General features: G+C 34.2%; 1 protein-coding gene across 1 annotated transcript in view; it reads left to right on the top strand.

Annotated features, from left to right (window-relative positions):
• The window catches only part of ARHGAP15 (Rho GTPase activating protein 15), a 1,708,250-nt gene that overhangs the window by 872,243 nt on the left and 814,995 nt on the right, over window positions 1-21,012 (top strand). The window contains exon 8 of the mRNA XM_053712626.1: window positions 12,122-12,220. Coding sequence (XP_053568601.1) covers window positions 12,122-12,220 — 99 coding nt within the window. The remainder of the gene's footprint in view (window positions 1-12,121; window positions 12,221-21,012) is intronic.

A 21,012-nucleotide genomic window follows, 5' to 3' on the forward strand; every position in this document is an offset into this window, starting at 1 on the left:
GGGTCTATTCCAATCCCTTAGAAGAGATGTGTAAAGGCTTTTCACTGGTTTTCCAAACTCAAGTACACTCCAAGAAATAATAATAGTATTGTGTGTGTTTTACATCACATTAACCCCTTCACTGCCAGGAATTTCAGAGAAAAACTGTCCCAAAATACCAGTGAATCTTTAGCATTTTTGCTATCACTCCATTAAAAGATAAATAGAGTCTTGTTTTCTTATATACCTGTCAAAACTATATATATATATATATATATATATATATATATATATATATATATACACATATATATATATATATATATATATATATGAATAAGAAGAAGAGAAGAGGCGCCAAATAGTGTGTACCGTTTATAAAGTAAGCAGCAAAATCCACAAATTACGGCTCCTTTGCAATTATATATTTATAAACGGTAATAATCACTACCCTGTAGGGGATTCACTGAGACAATAGATTGTCACACTGTATGTTATTTGAATAGGCGCATCTGATTGACATTTAAAAAAAAAAAAAATTATTATATATATATATATATATATATATATTACTTACAAAAAGAGAAGGGGAAAAGGTGCAGGGCAGTCATATCCCTTGCACAATTACTCCAAAGGACTACCCTTGTCTAGCACTATACTATAAATATGTAAAATAAAAGATCAGAAAAAAACACCTAGAAAATGCAGAAAATGCAGGTATTTTAATGTGATAAAACAAAACAACATAATATGTGAAACAATATATTAATAATTAAAGGCCACTATAGCGGTGTCATGAATCAGTGTTCACAGCAGAAAATATCAAATTCCTAATGTCCTCAAGGGTACCCTTAGAGATTATAGTATTAAACTTCAGAGCTCACAAAGAGGATTCAGTTCTGTATCCATATAGGGTAAATTAGACCCCCAGCAGGGGTAGATTTCCCTGTAATAATTATTTCTTGACTCTTCAGTTAAACAAAACAGCAATAATTCCAAATATACGTGTAGCAAGCAGCGGTCAATTATAAGCACTCAGAGCAGTCTCCCCCAGTAATAGCAGGTCAGTCCATATTAAGCAGAAGCTAGCATAGGCAGGGTTAGTAAGTCGAGTATGTATTTGCTCACCCTTTATCCGGTTCCTTACATCACCGTGGTGAATATAGATGGAATCACTTACCTAACCCTCCTGACGATATCACAACTAGCTCTGATACCTGGGAGGCCGGTTGCCCATTCCAATGTGCGCTATCCGCTAATTCCAATGCTGAGATACTGTATGTATTGATGGTTGCTGCAAAACCTTTCCAGTACCTTGTAGGCGCAAATCATATAATTCCAGATTCTGACATGGAACACATGTGCGAGCCTTCTTGTTATGTTGTTTTGTTTTATTACATTAAAATACCTGCATTTTCTAGGTGGTTTTTTTCTGATCTTTTATTTTACATATTTATAGTATAGTGCTAGACAAGGGTAGTCCTTTGGAGTAATTGTGTAAGGGATATGACTGCCCTGCACTTTTGCCCCTTCTCTTTTTGTAAGTAATTAATATTCACTACCTCTATGCACTACACACTTGCAAGTATCCTAATTGAAGCAAGTGTGTATTTACTGAATTCTGATATTGTTTCTGGTGCCAGTCATCCTTGTTAAAAAAAAATTATATATATATATATATATATATATATATATATATATAACTGCCAGGGTGCTTTTCAATATAGATAAATCAAAAGTAATAAGCACTCACTGGTCTTCAGCAAAAAATGCGTCCTTTATTCCATACGTATGGAATAAAGGACACTTTTTTTGCTGAAGACCAGTGAGTGGTTATTGCTTTACTTTTGGTTTAAATATATATAAAGTAGACAACCCAAGGTATTGAGATATGTTAATTTTGATGATTTTTCATGCTACTGTTTTGCTGCCAAATGCAATCATTTTAAAAATCATATTAAAAAAAAAACATTAACTTTTTCACAAACTTTGTGTTTCTCACTGAAATTATTTACATATCACTTGTGCAGTTATAACACAAATGGATGAAAAAGCTTCTCTGTGGTCTGTTCAGAAATAGCAGAGATGCATGACTTTTCCATTGCTTTTTAGTAATTGGAAAGCCAATAATTGCAGCTACACATAATACTTTTAAAATTCCTGTCAGTGAAGGGTTTAATTAGTTAGCTGGCAAGGGTTCTAGTGTTCTAGTGTAAGGATTACCCTCCAACCTAATACCTCCCATCTCCCTGACCCCTCCCAAGCAGCTCTTTCACCCCGCCACCCACACACCTCACCACCATCTTAGGTACTGGCAGAAAATCTGCAAGTATTAGTTTTTTTTTATATTTGCATAAATGTGTTTTTTATTTTTTTTATTTTCTGCAGTGTAGTATCCCCCCTTACCATCCCCCCTTCCTGATCCCTCCCAAACTTCTCTATAACCCTCCCCCCTCCCAATGGTCCCAAAGTTTTCTTTTCTGATGTTTTAATTTTCCAGCGCTTCAGATAAAGGCTGGGAAAGAAAGAACTGCACTTTTGTGTGTGTATTAAACACCAAATAATGTGTGCAGAATACTCACTCTGAAAAGTTCAGAGTCCAAATTCATCAGTTGTTACAATGATTGTAAATGTGAAGTGTAGCTTCAGTCTATTTTCCGTAACTGCAAGTAAAAACTTTTACTGGTGTATGCTATATTCAACAATGTAAATTGTGTGCAGTATACTCACTCCGAAGTAAACGGAATCTGGCTCCTCACAAGATGATTGCAACGATTGTTTGGCACTGTTCAAAAAGCAGCAACAAATATTTGTTGTATAGAACAAACATTTATTTAAAACATGTCTCAGCAACAAGTATAAAATAGCTCTATGCCTTTCAACGTGTTGAAAAGTGCTGCTTTTGATAAAAACAGGTGATTGATATTCCATTTCCGGATTTCCCGGAATTGGACTCACAAAGTTAAAATCGCCAAACTTCAGTATTTTTAGTTTATTCACATCCGATTATTTGATTGGGCTAGTTTGAGCTTTAGAAATATATATTAAATAGTGGCTCAAAAAGCGCTGTTATGAAAATTTGTTAACTATTTCGAAATCGGATGAGTATAAGCTTACTAGCGTATCCTTAACCTCTTCACCAATCATAACAAGCCGAACGGGTGGTTCCATTTCGAGTCTCCTGTGAGTGTAGTTCCAAATCAAGTCCGTTGTTGTTCTGGAGTCACGTGTTCCGTCTGGACCAATGATGGCATAGATGGTGTGATCATTCCTTTTTGTGTAAAACGTTACATTTTTACAATGTAATATATTGCCAGTGATTCGTACAAATATTGTGTATTTTAGATTGTACAAAAGATTCATTTTTCATTGGACAAGAATCAATATGGGACTAAACACTAATGGACATACGAACATTACGCAAAAAAGAATGAACACACCATCTATGCCATCATTGGTCCAGATGGAACACGTGACTCCGGAACAACAATGGACATCAAAAGACATAAAAATATGAATGTTTCACATTCCAATGTTCTTCACATATTTATTCATACATACATATTTCTACCTGGGAACGAACAATAGCATAATAGCTTGTTCTATGGCAAGTTCTTCGTTCCCAGGTTGAGCGCTTCTCCTTTTTTATTTATATATTTCTACATATATCTAATGGTATGTTGGTACAATATATATATTTTTATATATATATATATATATATATATATATATAGGTATAGATGTATACAGATATATATAGGAATATCTATTTATAAATACTTAGAGTACATTCTGCTATGTGCAGAACATTAGAATGTGAAATATTTACAGTAATAACACAGTATAACACTTTATTAAATATGAGTATTTCATAAAATGGTTTTCATGTTTTCAGCTACTTATTTGCAAAGGGCTCTAATGCAATTCTATATATGTATACATATGTATTTATGTGTTTATGTGTATATATGTCTGTAAATACATATCTACACATATAAATACACACACATATATATATATATATATATACATACATACAGTACATATACATCTTTAAACATGTATGTATGTATATCAATGTAAAAGCCCTTCTCCTGCCTTTTTTTTTTCTAACACCTGACCCCTCATATCTTTGAGCCCTTATAAATCGTGATTTCACTCATGAGTTTGGATTTCCTTTCAACTTGTAATACGAGCGCAATTTAACTTGTGTGCAAACAAACGTGAAAACCTAATATTGCTCAGAAATCAGAAAAGAAGAAGATGGAAGCAAATTAGTTTATGTAGGAGAAAGCATCTGCATCTGATCTTCTCTTCTAAAATGAGATTTTTACCAGTTCTCATATTATAAACTGTAAAGTCACTTAGGGCCCAATGATCTATACTTCACCGTATTTTGGCCGCCCTGGTGGAATTATCATAAATAAAGGGCAGTTCCTGCAAATGGTTAGATGTCTCCTATTTAAAGTATATTTAATAGCATTCATTCCTGGTTAATTTACATAACAAAAATTGTGTTTTTGATAAAATTGGTAAAGAATTTGGTTACAATTTTTGATGCACCTTAACAATAACATAAAAATCCTGCATATTTTTGTACAAATGGTTCAAATATTCATTTTGTAACATTTTTAAAATACTAATTTCATTGTACTCCTTTTTTTTTAAACAAAAATGCAGTATACGCCCCTTAGCGAGACACCGTTTTCAGGATAAAAAGTGGCTTTAGATAATTCCACCAGGGAAATAGAAGAACTAGTAAGCATTCTTTAATAATTTAGCCAGCTCAAAGACCTTTAGATTAGTGCTGAGGTTTAGTCATTGCAATAATGTAGCCACAAAAATGTCACCAAAACTAAGAAAAATCACTGTAAGTTTTTCTTTGTGCTGCTTCTATTAGTGTGAAGATGGCAACAATGATCTGGATATTGTAAATTGAAATTATTCACAACAGGATTTTTTCGCCTTCTCATTAAAAAACAAAACAAAAAAAACCTGTGCTAAAGATATTGTTCACCAACAAACAAGATGGAAAGGCAAAAGGTGAAATCCCATTTAAGAAGATATGATTGCCAATTTAAATCTTGTTTATGAAGATAACAGTAATAAAACTTATACTAAAAACAATTAGTATACATTTGAAATAAACATTTACAGAACACTATTTCCACATGATACTTTGCTACTGGGAAATTCAAAGAAAAACTTGCCCATTTTTTCTATCAGAAACAGAAATTGAGCCTTAATTTATTGTTGATTACCTATCAAACTATATATATATATATATATATATATATATATATATATATATAAATATATATATATATAAATAAGTAGACAACCCAACGTATTGATTTAAGCCCATTTTGATACTATTTGGCTGCCAAATGCGATCATATACTGAAATTATTAGTTATACACAACTTGTGCAGTCATAAGACAAATGGTTGTAAAAGCTACCCCTTTGTTCAGAAAAAGCAGACATTTGTGGCTCTACTATTGCTTTTTGGTAATTAGAAGGTCGCTAATTGCAGCTGTGCACTACACTTCTGAAATTCTGGCAGTAAAGGGGTTAATCAGTTAGCTATAAAGGGAAATAGTTGCTGTAGCCTCCTACCTCCCTGATACCTACCTGATTCCTCCCAAACAAGTCTCAACACCATCTTAGGTACTGGCAGCCAGTCTGACAGTATACAATTAAGGGTTTTATTTATGTATTTTTTATTTATTTTCTGTAATGTAGAGATTCCCCTCACCCTTCCCACATCCCTCCTCCAAATAATCACTAAACTTGTGCAGTGTCAAAAAATGTGGTGCGTCTGAATCTTTTGGCACAAATATTAATGGAAACTCATGTACCTGAATATTCATCTGCTGCAATATTCAGTATTCATTTAATTTTAAACAACACAAATACTGAATATTTATGAAACATTTACATTTTGTTTTCGTTAAATGAATGTAAATGATCCCTTGCTATAGGGGAGTAAGTTCACCTGTAGCATTATACTTACCTCTAGCATGCTGTAGAGCCGTGCTAAGCCCAATACTTTTTCTCAGAGCCCTGCGGTAGTAGGCATAGCATGGCACGTCCCAGGCCCTGCATTAAAGGACATTTTCCTTCTCTCCCTCTCTCTATCATGATGGTCCTCTCATCCACCTCCTTCCTTCCTTCTCTCCCATGGCTGCACTACAATAATGTAACAGATAGTTAAACAAAGAGTGTCACTGTCTGTAACAATGGCAATCTGGCTTCATAAGGTAAAGGAGCACGATCATATGAAGGTGGATGCCTTCTGCCCCAGGTGTGGTCCCTATTTTTGGACATGGGGACAGTATGCATGGCAGTTTGGCTTAAAGCGTAAAACGAACATTAAACGCCTTTGATCTAAAAAGGCCAAAGAGTAAAATCCATATGCAAGTTTTTTTTAAAAGGCTGCAAATAGTCTATACCAACTATCTGACCTGCAGCATCTGCAGGTTAAAAAATTTTTGAGCCCTAGGAAACATGGGACTAAGCACCATTTTTACATGAAGGCATGTGGTGTGTCCTTTTAAACATATGTGTTAATATTTTTATCATTTATGAAAGTGCAGCCATTTAATAAGCTTGACTCAATGTCGGCACATGCACAAAATAAAACCAACATACATATATTTGAGTTGAAAAGGCCCTAACCTCATTTATTAATCTTTTATTTATTAATATTTTATTAAAAGTTTACATTTAAATAAAAATAACACATTATAATGACATATAATAACACCTCATAACAAAAGGTGCTTTAGAGAGAAAATTAGTATTATGTCTCTTTTAATAAAAAAAACCTGCTTTGAAACACATTAGGCAGTCATTGTCATTGTTTCATAAATTAGCAACAAGAACATATATTTATATTTAGCTTCCATAAAGGTTTGTAAAAATCCATTTAAAAATCCCTCGAAATGCCAGTGAAATTAGTTTGTTACAGTTTTTGCAGAGTTAACCAAATGTTCCTGTTTTGTTTTATATGCATCTTGGGCAGTTTTTCTTATCCCAGCTGCCATTCAATTGCATAAGAATGAGAAAAGCCCTATCACTCTATCTAAATGTGATGTTTTTGTACAATGTTTAATGTATTGGAATGGGGACTTGATTTTTACTTTTAATATAATAGGTCTAAAACACTACTGTTTCAGTTATAACTTCAGGCCTTCAATAGGGTTCAACTCCTACCAAAAGCAGATTTAGGTCTAGATTACAACTGAAGTGTAACTGATAATGTTTAAGGTACATGGGTTTCATCTTGATTATGATGTCTGATGTATGTGTGTCACTGAAGGACCAGGGGTCTGATATTAGGAGTGACGTGGATATGGAGCTTAAGGTCCAGGGCTCTAATCTAATGGCATGGGGTTGCAGGGTGAGGGCTCTTCTATGAAGACTGATTTTGGCCTAAGGTTGCATGGTTATGATTTGAGATCTGATATAATTTTGGTATTAAAGGTCTATAAGTTTGATATGATTTTTTATTTCATTATGTGACAGTAGGTAAAAAAAAATCAGATCTGAGGTTTTAATTGTGTATGGAGATGTTGGTCCAACTCTACAATAAGGCAAGAGGGTGCATGATCAGAGATCTGATTTAAGTACTCATGATGATTGGGTATGGAGCTAAAGGTCAAGGGGGATAATTGGTGGTCTCATTGGTTCTGGTGCTGTAGGTCTAAGGGTCTGATCTGATGTCTATAGGCACTGCAGGTCCAGGTGTCTCAACTGACACTGATGTAGATATGGACTTACAGGATTAGAAGTCTTCTCTGAGGTTGGATGTGGGTATGGGGTCCAGGGGTCTAATCTAAAGTCTGATTAGTGAATGTTTGTCCAGGGCCAGGATTCTGATCTTAGGTCTGGTGTAGCTATGCAGGGATCTGTTCTGATGCTCTTGATTCCTTTCACCTGTGTTTGGTTACATCAATCTATCTTTCTAGCTATTGTTCCTTGGGGCAGCCAGGAACTATGTTGATGTTAAAGGGACACTAAACCCAAACTTTATATTTCATGATTCAGGTAGAGAATACAATTTTAAACAACATTCCTATTTACTTCTATTATCTAATTTGCTTCATTCTTTAGAAATCCTTTGTTGAAGAAATAGCAATCCACATGGGTGAGCCAATCATACAATGCTTCTATGTGCAGCTGCCAATCAACAGCTACTTTTCAAGAGCATGAAGCAAATTAGATTATGGAAGTAAATGATAAAGTTGTTTAAAATTGCATGCTCTTTCTAAACCATGAAAGAAAAAATGTGGGCTTCATGTCCCTTTAAAGTGCATAGAAGAATGGTGTATACGCACGTGTGTGTAGCTGCATTATGTGTGCCTATAAATGTAATTTTCTCCAATTCAAAATGTTCTTGGTATGTTTGCATATAAAGATTGATATATATATATATATATATATATATATATATATAGATAGATAGATAGATAGATAGATAGATATACTGTATATATTATATATATATATATATATATATATATATGGTTGATTGTGTCTTTATATGTATTTGTCTCTATCTATCTATCTTTTTATATATATATATATATATATATATATATATATATATATATATATATATATATCTTCTGTAGTATAGCCTAGCACTCACGGTGTCCAAACAATTACGGGGTGCGTGCACATCAGAAAAAAGTCCAGTATATTTAAAGAGAGGAAGGCACTCACCGGTTTTAACATAGGGAATTATTTATTCCCTTACCATAATGTTTCGGGGTGTTACCCCCATTTTCAAACATATGTATATATATACACACATACAGGTATATAATATATGATATACACTGGGGTTGAAAAATATCACTATAGTTTACCAGGAAAAGGTTAAAAGGGAAAAAGTTACTAGTCCACTCAATGTTAAATATCAGAAAAAGTATTTTTTTTATTTTCTCATCCACTGCAATTTCTTACTTGTGTGGGACTTATGGACTAGCAAAAATTTAAGCACTGCTTTTCATGAGAAAAAAAACAAAAAACCTCTAGATAGATAGAAATAGGTAAATGTTTATACATACAATATATATGCATCTCTGTGTAATAATTATCTCTATAGCCTGAGGCTATATATGTCTTTATACTGTGTGTACACCAAAATAATAGTTTAGACATTTTAGATTTGACTTAAAAAAGAAAATTGCTTTATTGTTAACATATATCTTTAGAAAATATAACTTAGAAATATCACAATAATACAATTATTATAAATGTAAACAAATTACCTAGTATAAAAAAAGAGATTGTATTGGAATAGCTTCACTTTTTATATATATATATATTTGTCATTATTGTATGCTCTATTTGAATTTACGATTATCATGAATACATTTGTACATCTACATATGCATTAAGTGTAACCTTTATTAAGGAGAGCTTTTCAAATCTTTTAACCAAAGTAGATAGTGATCGAAATAAGGGCTGACAGTTGTGTGATTTTTCATACTGTAGCAGATTTGTCTTACTTACATTGCCATTGCTCACACAGTATGCTCACACAAAAAGATTAGTGTTGGGAAAAAAAATCTATTTACACTCATTGTTAGTTATAGATCATTTACGTCTGTGATCACAAATTGTTCAATCACTGTCTAGACTCAAAGCTAACATTCTTTTCTGATGTTGTTCCCTAGGGATGCTGAAATTTTGACATTACACAGCTCAAATAAGCTTTAACAAAACCTTCCAAAAAATCATTCATCAGAGATCTTAAAGAGTCAATATATAAAAGTGAGCAGAGAAACCTACACTCCAAACAGGATTTACCAGCCAATGACTTTGGAACAGCTTTACTGCAAACCACTAGGATAAAAAACAAAACAAAGTCAATTACCATATGTAATTAAGAAGTGAATGCTTTTAAACTGTAGAGAGCAGTATCAGTCTGAGGATGAGAGCAAAGAAAACTAGATATTGGAAAATATTGAACGGTTATACATATTTCTTTAGTGTTAGAAGTCACATTTAATTCTCTTCATGTGTCTGTATTTTAACTTAAAATTAAATATTTGTAATGATGATGAAATTGAGATTTCTGGTAAATCTGTTTTGTTTTACATTTCAGCTTAGGCTTAATTTTATTTTATTTATTCTAAAAGTCTTTAAATGAGGATTTGATGTTTAAATACCTCATATATTCTCATTTTGAAAAGAAACAAATGTCTTATACTTTAAGTAAAATAAAAATAATAATAATAATAATAATAATAATAATAATAAATATTCTACATTTGGAACTATAATGTGTATCCTAAGAAGCAGTGGTCAAAACATTGCCCCCCAGTGGTAAGTTGGAATAATGTTAACCTCCATATAATGAAGCAACATCTGTTTATCAATTAATAAAGATTGTTAATCTAAAATTGGTTGCTTAAACACATTTCTCTTATAACAATGCATGTTGAATTTTGCTGTTTTTTGCAAAATATCTGAGATGTTTTAATTATTACTAATAGTTAAAGCATAGAGGTATAAATTGTGCAATCCCTATATATTAAAAAAAAATATTTGGAAATTAGTTGCAATTATTTTATTTTTAAAACTGATAGTAAACTGTACTTTAGTGCAGTTAAAAAAAATTCAAGTGTATTTTAAAGAATAAAAATGCATTATTCAACACTATAAATTTGAGTGCTTGACACTACTGAACACTCAATAATTGTAATGAAATATTTAATACAATAATATAACTATATTAGATATTTATAATATGAAAATTAATTTGATAAATACATACTTTTCTTTTTTTGTATTATTAAACTATTTTGAATTTATTTATTTATGTTTGTTTAGCTAAATACTACTAGTCACTTCAGTTAAGCTAGATTCATTATAAATTTTGAAGATCTGAAACATTTTTTTTCTTTCATTTCTTAATGGAACATTATGAATAATGCATAATAACAATATGTAGATGTATAAAAACCTTTTTGAGCATACCAGAAACTACATTATTAGTGAAAAAAAGACACTGTTTCAAATTTGATTTTAAAAAATATCCAAAATAGTTTTAAGGCTCAACCTCTTTCCTGATAAACAGATGCCAAACTGCCATTGCTTGCCAAGAATATTGCAACGCCTGTTTAGATGGAGTTATGTTTCATTTTTATTAGAATGTTATTAGCTCTTACATGTAGAGTTACTGTTGCTTTGCATGTAAATATTTTGTAATATAGACTATTTGTATGTTGACATATGACTCTCAGACATTTTGTGCTAGAATATTATTTAATTTACTTTATTTTTAATACATTAAAAATGATATGATGTAATTGTGATCTGACTTTAGAATTAGGAGCCAAATAGAATTTAAAAAAAACTGGTTTGTATCATAAAAAAATAAGCCATAGATTTCTTAATAAATAAATAATGTCTAATGTGCAGCTATTTTAGGATTCACCTAATATTAGAAGGCTAAATTCCCTTTGTAAAAGTTTTAATTTCTATAATATTTAATATTAAAATATTTCTTTTTTTTCAAAATTCATATTGTTTATTGCACTCACATTTAGTTTTTTACTTAGAAATTGAATATAATGATAAATGATGCCAACATGATTCTAAACAAATCTTTTAAACTTTAAAGCAAAACTGAAGCAAGCACATTTAATAGTAATTATTTTTGTGAAATCAAGAATAAAAATTCTGCCTTCTTTAATTCCATGGATGAGAGAGAAGGTAATGCACTGAGTGCTTCACAATGTATTATAGTCCCCAAAGGGATAAAAGCATATACAAATATTTTTATTTACAAAATGGCTATGTGTTTTGGCATCATTTTTGTGTAGGTTTTATATGGGATTGTTACTAACATTTGTCAACAAGATGTTTGAATTTAAGTGGCCTCAGATATAAGACCTACTAAAGTGTTTTATTTTTAAAAAAATATTAAAATAAGGTTAAAGCAACATTTAACAACATATTACAATTTTCCACAGGTTATTTTAAATGGGGGAATTTTTTATCCTGCAAAATTATATCTACACAGGCATCTATATTTTAACAACAGTAACATTCCAATGTAAAGGGGAGAAATGATATAAATAATCTTTAAACAGCACTTCTTTAACATTACATTTCTCTCCTCAGATAACTACAGTATCAGGAAATGAATTCCTTTTCCAGTCCGACTCAGACATTGCTATATCAGAATGGTTCTGTGCAATCAAAAACATGATTGACAGTTTGGTATGTATTTATATAGTGTCAATTAGTAATCTTTTGGATATTATTATGTTTGTTATGCAGACAAGATATACAGACAAAAATAAAGAAACAAAAAATGTATATGTGAATTATTTGGCCAAGTAACATATATTTGTCTAGCCAACAAAAAAATAGGTTTTTAGATGGCTTGGCTAGATACTGTTGTACCTTTACCTACTTTAAAGGGACAGTCAAGTCCAAAAAAAACTTTCATTTTTCAAATAGGGCATGTCATTTTAAACAACTTTCCAATTTACTTTTATCAACAATTTTGCTTTGTTCTCTTGGTATTCTAGTTGAAAGCAAACCTAGGAAAGCACATGTAATAATTTCTAAGCCCTTGAAGGCCGCCTCTATTTTATTTACTTTTCATAGCAGGGGAGAGCAAGCTCATGTAGGCCATATAGATAGCCTTGTGATCACGCTATAGGGATTATCTATCTTTTTAAACAACAAAAATTCTGGTGTTGACTGTCCCTTTAAGGTTGCAAACACTATCCCTAGTGGATCCATTTAAGCCCTTAACAATTGTAAAGTGAAAAAAAGATGCCACCAAATTATATAACAAAAATTATTTATCTCCTGCTGCTATTAAGATGAATCAGAGTAAATGCATCAAGATACCACTCAGAGAGAACAATGTAAATTGTATTTATAATTATGTTACTACTGTGAACCATACATTTAGCCCCCAATCAGCTAGTGCTGCCCAGGTGCTAAACCAAAAAATGGTCCGGCTTCTAAGAACAATGGAAGATTGATAATAGGAGAAAATTAGAAAGTTGCTTAAAATTGCATCCTCTATCTGAATCATGAAAGAAAAAAATTGTGTTTTATATAACTTGAAGCCTGGTTATACGCAGTCCCATCCTTGAGGGGGCTGTATGCGTGTTCTTGGCAAAATGCCTAATAAGGAAATAACGCTGTATGTGTGTTTTTGCTGTGTGTTAGAATAAATGAATAAGTCTCGACATACACTGTCTTGTTTAAGACCACCAACTTTTGGAGGGGGGCAGGATATTTTTTAACACCAGAAAGAAAACATTACTAAGTTAAAAAAAACTGATGGCTAGATTACGAGTTTTTGTAGGTAAGGCTTGCAGGGCTTACGAGCAGTTTCAGCTTACCGCTCACCTACAGACAATGCTGGTATTACGGGTTTTTACAAACCCGGCGTTAGACACAGAAAAGTGAGCGAAGAGCAAAATTTTGCTCCACATCTCACCTCAATACCAGTGCTGCTTACGGTAGCGGTAAGCTGGCTGAACGTGCTTGTGCACGATTTCCCCATAGGAATCAATGGGGCAGATTCGGCTGAAAAAAACCCTAACACCTGCAAGAAAGCAGCGTTCAGCTCCTAACGCAGCCCCATTGATTCCTATGGGGAAAATATATTTATATCTACACCTAACACCCTAACATGAACCCTGAGTCTAAACACCCCTAATCTTACACTTATTAACCCCTTATCTGCTGCCCCCGACATCGCCGACACCTACAATATAATATTAACCCCTAATCTGCCGCTCCGGACACCGCCGCCACCTACATTATACTTATGAACCCCTAATCTGATGCCCCCAAAATCGCCAAACCCTACATTATATTTATTAACCCCTAATCTGCCGCTGCCAACATCGCCGCCACTATAATAAATATATTAACCCCTAAACCTAAGTCTAACCCTAACACCCCCCTAACTTAAATATAATTTAAAATAATCTAAATAAAATAACTTTAATTAACTAAATTATTCCTATTTAGAACTAAATACTTAGCTATAAAATAAACCCTAAGCTAGCTACAATATAACTAATAGTCACATTGTAGCTAGCTTGGGGTTTATTTTTATTTTACAGGCAACTTTGTATTTATTTTAACTAGGTACAATAGTTATTAAATAGTTATTAACTATTTAATAGCTACCTAGCTAAAATAAAGACAAATTTACCTGTAAAATAAAATAAACCTAAGTTACAATTACACCTAACACTACACTATAATTAAATTAATTCCCTAAACTAAGTACAATTAAATACAATTAAATACAATTATCTAAACTATGAAAAAAAACCAAATGCTAAATTACAGAAAATAATAAAATAATTACAATTTTTTAAAACGAATTACACCTAATCTAATCCCCCTAATAAAATAAAAAAAAAAAACCAAAATAATAAAAATCCCTACCCTATACTAAATTACAAACAGCTCTTAAAAGGGCCTTTTGCGGGGCATTGCCCCAAAGTAATCAGCTCTTTTACCTGTAAAAAAAAATACAATACCCCCCAACATTAAAAGCCACCACCCACACACCAGCCAATAGGATTAACGTTCAATCCTGTTGTCTGATCCAATCAGCCAAAAGGATTGAGCTTGCATTCTATTGGCTGATTGGAACAGCCAATAGAATGCAAGCTCAATCCTATTGGCTGATTGGATCAGCCAATAGGATTTTTTCTACCTTAATTCCGATTGGCTGATAGAATTCTATCAGCCAATCGGAATTGAAAGGACGCCATCTTGGATGGCTGTGCACTCTATGATTGTCACTGTTGGTTTACTCAGCTCAAATATGTCAATCCCTGGGAAATAGTATTTGCTTGAAATCATAAGGCAGTCTCATACACTCTATTGATAATTCCATAGCAATTTATTTTTTTATACAGGGAGTGCAGAATTATTAGGCAAATAAGTATTTTGACCACATCATCCTCTTTATGAATGTTGTCTTACTCCAAGCTGTATAGGCTCGAAAGCCTACTACCAATTAAGCATATTAGGTGATGTGCATCTCTGTAATGAGAAGGGGTGTGGTCTAATGACATCAACACCCTATATCAGGTGTGCATAATTATTTGGCAACTTTCAAAATGGGTCAAAATAAGGACTTGACAGGCTCAGAAAAGTCAAAAATAGTGAGATATCTTGCAGATGGATGCAGCACTCTTAAAATTGCAAAGCTTCTGAAGCGTGATCATCGAACAATCAAGCGTTTCATTCAAAATAGTCAACAGGGTCGCAAGAAGCGTGTGGAAAACCAAGGCGCAAAATAACTGCCCATGAACTGAGAAAAGTCAAGCGTGCAGCTGCCAAGATGCCACTTGCCACCAGTTTGGCCATATTTCAGAGCTGCAACATCACTGGAGTGCCCAAAAGCACAAGGTGTGCAATACTCAGAGACATGGCCAAGGTAAGAAAGGCTGAAAGACGACCACCACTGAACAAGACACACAAGCTGAAACGTCAAGACTGGGACAAGAAATATCTCAAGACTGATTTTTCTAAGGTTTTATGGATTGATGAAATGAGAGTGAGTCTTGATGGGCCAGATGGATGGGCCCGTGGCTGGATTGGTAAAGGGCAGAGAGCTCCAGTCCGACTCAGACGCCAGCAAGGTGGAGGTGGAGTACTGGTTTGGGCTGGTATCATCAAAGATGAGCTTGTGGGGCCTTTTCGGGTTGAGGATGGAGTCAAGCTCAACTCCCAGTCCTACTGCCAGTTTCTGGAAGACACCTTCTTCAAGCAGTGTTACAGGAAGAAGTCTGCATCCTTCAAGAAAAACATGATTTTCATGCAGGACAATGCTCCATAACACGCGTCCAAGTACTCCACAGCGTGGCTGGCAAGAAAGGGTATAAAAGAAGAAAATCTAATGACATGGCCTCCTTGTTCACCTGATCTGAACCCCATTGAGAACCTGTGGTCCATCATCAAATGTGAGATTTACAAGGAGGGAAAACAGTACACCTCTCTGAACAGTGTCTGGGAGGCTGTGGTTGCTGCTGCACGCAATGTTGATGGTGAACAGATCAAAACACTGACAGAATCCATGGATGACAGGCTTTTGAGTGTCCTTGCAAAGAAAGGTGGCTATATTGGTCACTGATTTGTTTTTGTTTTGTTTTTGAATGTCAGAAATGTATATTTGTGAATGTTGAGATGTTATATTGGTTTCACTGGTAAAAATAAATAATTGAAATGGGTATATATTTGTTTTTGTTAAGTTGCCTAATAATTATGCACAGTAATAGTCACCTGCACACACAGATATCCCCCTAAAATAGCTATAACTAAAAATAAACTAAAAACTACTTCCAAAACTATTCAGCTTTGATATTAATGAGTTTTTTTGGGTTCATTGAGAACATGGTTGTTGTTCAATAATAAAATGAATCCTCAAAAATACAACTTGCCTAATAATTCTGCACTCCCTGTATGTAGATAGGGTTAATGTGTTGAAAGCTATATATAAAAATGTTCTTAAGACTTTTTGCACGCATTCACAGAATCAACCAATAAGGTTGAACATCAGTAGTATGAAATGTCTAGATATGCTGTGTTTTAATGGTCAAACTTATTTTTTTCTGTTGGATTGAAGTAAAGTTGTTGATGAGTCTTGATTCTGACAAGCTGAAAAAGTATGAAGTACTTTGAGAACATCTAGAAGAGTTTTTTTTGTTTGTTTTTTTATATTTTGATTGGAAAATATCGCTATGTTTGAAATCTGCAGGGGGTAAATCTGTTGCTGTTCTAATTATCTCCTTTAAATAATTGTTTACTATTTGATCTGAGTGATTAATTGCTCCAGAAATTTAATTTAGGGTTAAAATCAGTTGTTGACTGGTATCTATTGCAACACTTTTTTTTTAATAATTTAAAATATTTGGGGGTCGATCCGATATAAAGCGTCGCCCGCAAAAGCCGGCGACGCCAATATTTGCGCGGATTTGGTATCACATATACGGCGTAACCTAGAAGTTACGCGCGTATATTTCTGCCGTCGCCCGCAGTTTTTTGGGCCATAGGCAGGTATACCAAACCCGCGCAGTTTGGTATCCAATATGCAGCGTAAGGACTTACGTGGCGAAAATGGAGAAAACTTACTCCATTTTCACCTCGCCACAAAAAGCAGCCGTAAGAAGCCTTACGCTGACTATTGGAGCCCCGTAACTCCCTAAACTAACTAGAAAATAAACCTAACACCTAACGCATGCGCAATGTCTATCTCCCTGTCAACCGCGATCTGCTAAAATAAACCTAACACCTAACGCATGCGCAATGTCTATCTACCTGTCAACCGCGATCCCCCCCCCCCGAAATCCCTAATAAAGTTATTACCCCCTAAACCGCCGCTCCCGGACCCCGCCGCCATCTACATAAACTAACCCCCTACTGTGAGCCTCTAAAACCGCCGCCATCTACCTTATCTATCCCCTAATCTGACCCCTTACACCGCCGCCACCTATATAAAAATGATTAACCCCTAATGTAAGCCCCTTACACCGCCGCCATCTCTATTAAAATGATTAACCCCTAATTTAATCTACCTACCCCGCCGCCAGCTATATTATCTATATTAACCCTAAGTATATTATAGTTAATATAGGTATTACATTATATATATTAACTATATTAACCCTAATTATATTAGGGTTAATATAGTTAATATAGTTACTATAGTATTTATATTAACTATATTAACTCTATCTAACCCTAACTAAATTTATATTAAATTAATCTAATTCATTTATAAACTAAAATATTCCTATTTAAATCTAAATACTTACCTATAAAATAAACCATAAGATAGCTACAATATAATTAATAATTACATTGTAGCTATGTTAGGGTTAATATTTATTTTACAGGTAAATTGTTAATTATTTTAACTAGGTATAATAGATATTAAATAGTTATTAACTATTTAATATCTACCTAGTTAAAATAATTACCCAATTACCTGTAAAATAAATCCTAACCTAAGTTACAAATACACCTACACTATCAATAAATTTAATAAACTACTAACATCTATCTAAAAATACAATTAAATTAACTAAACTAAATTACAAAAAAAAACAAACACTAAATTACAAAAAATAAAAAAAAAGATTACAAGATATTTAAGCTAATTACACCTATTCTAAGCCCCCTAATAAAATAATAAACCCCCAAAATAAAAAAAATTCCCTGCCCTATTCTAAATTCAACAAATTTCAAAGCTCTTTACCTTACCAGCCCTTAAAAGGGCCTTTTGTGGGGCATGCCCCAAAGAATTCAGCTCTTTTGCATACAACAAATACAATACCCCCCCCCCCCCATTACAACCCACCACCCACATACCCCTATTCTAAACCCACCCAAACCCCCCTTAAAAAAGCCTAACACTACCCCCCTGAAGATCTCCCTACCTTGTCTTCACCACACCGGGCCGAACTCCTGATCCGATCCGGGCGATGTCTTCCTCCAAGCGGCAAAGAAGAATTCTTCCTCCGGCGATGTCTTCCTCCAAGCGGCAAAGAAGAATTCTTCCTCCGGCGACGTCTTCCTCCAAGCTGCTGAACTTGGAATGATGTACCTTTAAATGACGTCATCCAAGATGGCGTCCGCCGAATTCCGGATCAGCCAATCGGATTGAACTTGAATCTGATTGGCTGATTCAATCAGCCAATCAGATTTTTTTAACTTAATTCCGATTGGCTGATAGAATCCTATCAGCCAATCGGAATTCGGCGGACGCCATCTTGGATGACGTCATTTAAAGGTACATCATTCCAAGTTCAGCAGTCGGCCGGGATGGATGCTCCGCGGCGGCGGAGCGAAGAAAGAAGATTGAAGATGCCGCCGGAAGAATGAAGACTTTGCTGCCGCTTGGAGGAAGACGTCGCCGGAGGAAGAATTCTTCTTTGCCGCTTGGAGGAAGACATCGCCGGAGGAAGAATTCTTCTTTGCCGCTTGGAGGAAGACATCGCCCGGATCGGATCAGGAGTTCGGCCCGGTGTGGTGAAGACAAGGTAGGGAGATCTTCAGGGGGGTAGTGTTAGGCTTTTTTAAGGGGGGTTTGGGTGGGTTTAGAATAGGGGTATGTGGGTGGTGGGTTGTAATGGGGGGGGGGGGTATTGTATTTCTTGTATGCAAAAGAGCTGAATTCTTTGGGGCATGCCCCACAAAAGGCCCTTTTAAGGGCTGGTAAGGTAAAGAGCTTTGAAATTTGTTGAATTTAGAATAGGGCAGGGAATTTTTTTTTATTTTGGGGGTTTATTATTTTATTAGGGGGCTTAGAATAGGTGTAATTAGCTTAAATATCTTGTAATCTTTTTTTTATTTTTTGTAATTTAGTGTTTGTTTTTTTTTGTAATTTAGTTTAGTTAATTTAATTGTATTTTTAGATAGATGTTAGTAGTTTATTAAATTTATTGATAGTGTAGGTGTATTTGTAACTTAGGTTAGGATTTATTTTACAGGTAATTGGGTAATTATTTTAACTAGGTAGATATTAAATAGTTAATAACTATTTAATATCTATTATACCTAGTTAAAATAATTAACAATTTACCTGTAAAATAAATATTAACCCTAACATAGCTACAATGTAATTATTAATTATATTGTAGCTATCTTATGGTTTATTTTATAGGTAAGTATTTAGATTTAAATAGGAATATTTTAGTTTATAAATGAATTAGATTAATTTAATATAAATTTAGTTAGGGTTAGATAGAGTTAATATAGTTAATATAAATACTATAGTAACTATATTAACTATATTAACCCTAATATAATTAGGGTTAATATAGTTAATATATATAATGTAATACCTATATTAACTATAATATACTTAGGGTTAATATAGATAATATAGCTGGCGGCAGGGTAGGTAGATTAAATTAGGGGTTAATCATTTTAATAGAGATGGCGGCGGTGTAAGGGGCTTAGATTAGGGGTTAATAATTTTAATATAGATGGCGGCGGTGTTAAGGGCTCACTTTAGGGGGTTATAGATATAATATAGCTGGCGGCGGGGTACGGGAGCGGCGGTTTAGGGGTTAATAACTTTATTAGGTTGCGGCGGGGTAAAGGAGCGGCGGTTTAGGGGTTAATAGCTTTTTTATTGTTAGGCTAGTGAGGGGGGATAGCGGATAGAGGGTTAGACAGTGCGGGCTATGTTAGGGAGGCGTGTTAGACAGTGCGGGCTATGTTAGGGAGGCGTGTTAGACAGTGCGGGTGTTTTAGACTTTAGTCAGGTTTTATAGGCGCCGGCAGATTCTAACGTGGCGCAAGTCACTGGCGACGCCAGAAATTTGTACTTACGCAGATTTCTGGACATCGCTGGTTTGTGAGACTTACGGCACGTTAGCATCTGACGGCGACCTATATGGGATGGCTCGAGTTGCGAGCTGAAACTGCGGGCGACGCCGGTTCCCTCGCTTGCGCCGCAAACTGCGATCGATATCGGATCGCGCCCTTGATGATTATATAATATTGTGATTTCCCAATTAATCATCACTTACCACTGTAGTAATATTTGTTTAGTGTATTTCTACTAACTGGCAATATTATAGCTCTCAACTTGGCTTATTATAGGATAGTATTATTAATATTATTTTATTATTATTATTATTATTATTATTATTATATACCTAGAGGAATATGGCTGCACCTTACTGAAGAGGCCAACACTAGGCTGAAACGTATGTCTGGTATTTGCTATGTCTCTCGTTCAGAGATGGATTGCCTGGTATTTCTGGGCTGGACTGTACTGTTTAGCCAGGATCAGAATGATATACTTTATGAAAGTTCTTCTCTGTGTAGTACACATGCTTGGCTAACGAGACTGCTTCTGGAACAAGCAAGTTCAGCATTTCCACATTTTTGTGTTTGCAAATTATTACCCTTGGGGAAGTCTCCCTAAGGTTGATGCGGGAAATCAGATGTGGACCCATTGCCCAAAATGCCTACAAGGATATGGTTGCACCTCACTGACAAGGCTC

This window comes from Bombina bombina, chromosome 1, assembly GCF_027579735.1.
Source record: "Bombina bombina isolate aBomBom1 chromosome 1, aBomBom1.pri, whole genome shotgun sequence".
In the NCBI taxonomy this organism is placed as follows: domain Eukaryota; kingdom Metazoa; phylum Chordata; class Amphibia; order Anura; family Bombinatoridae; genus Bombina; species Bombina bombina.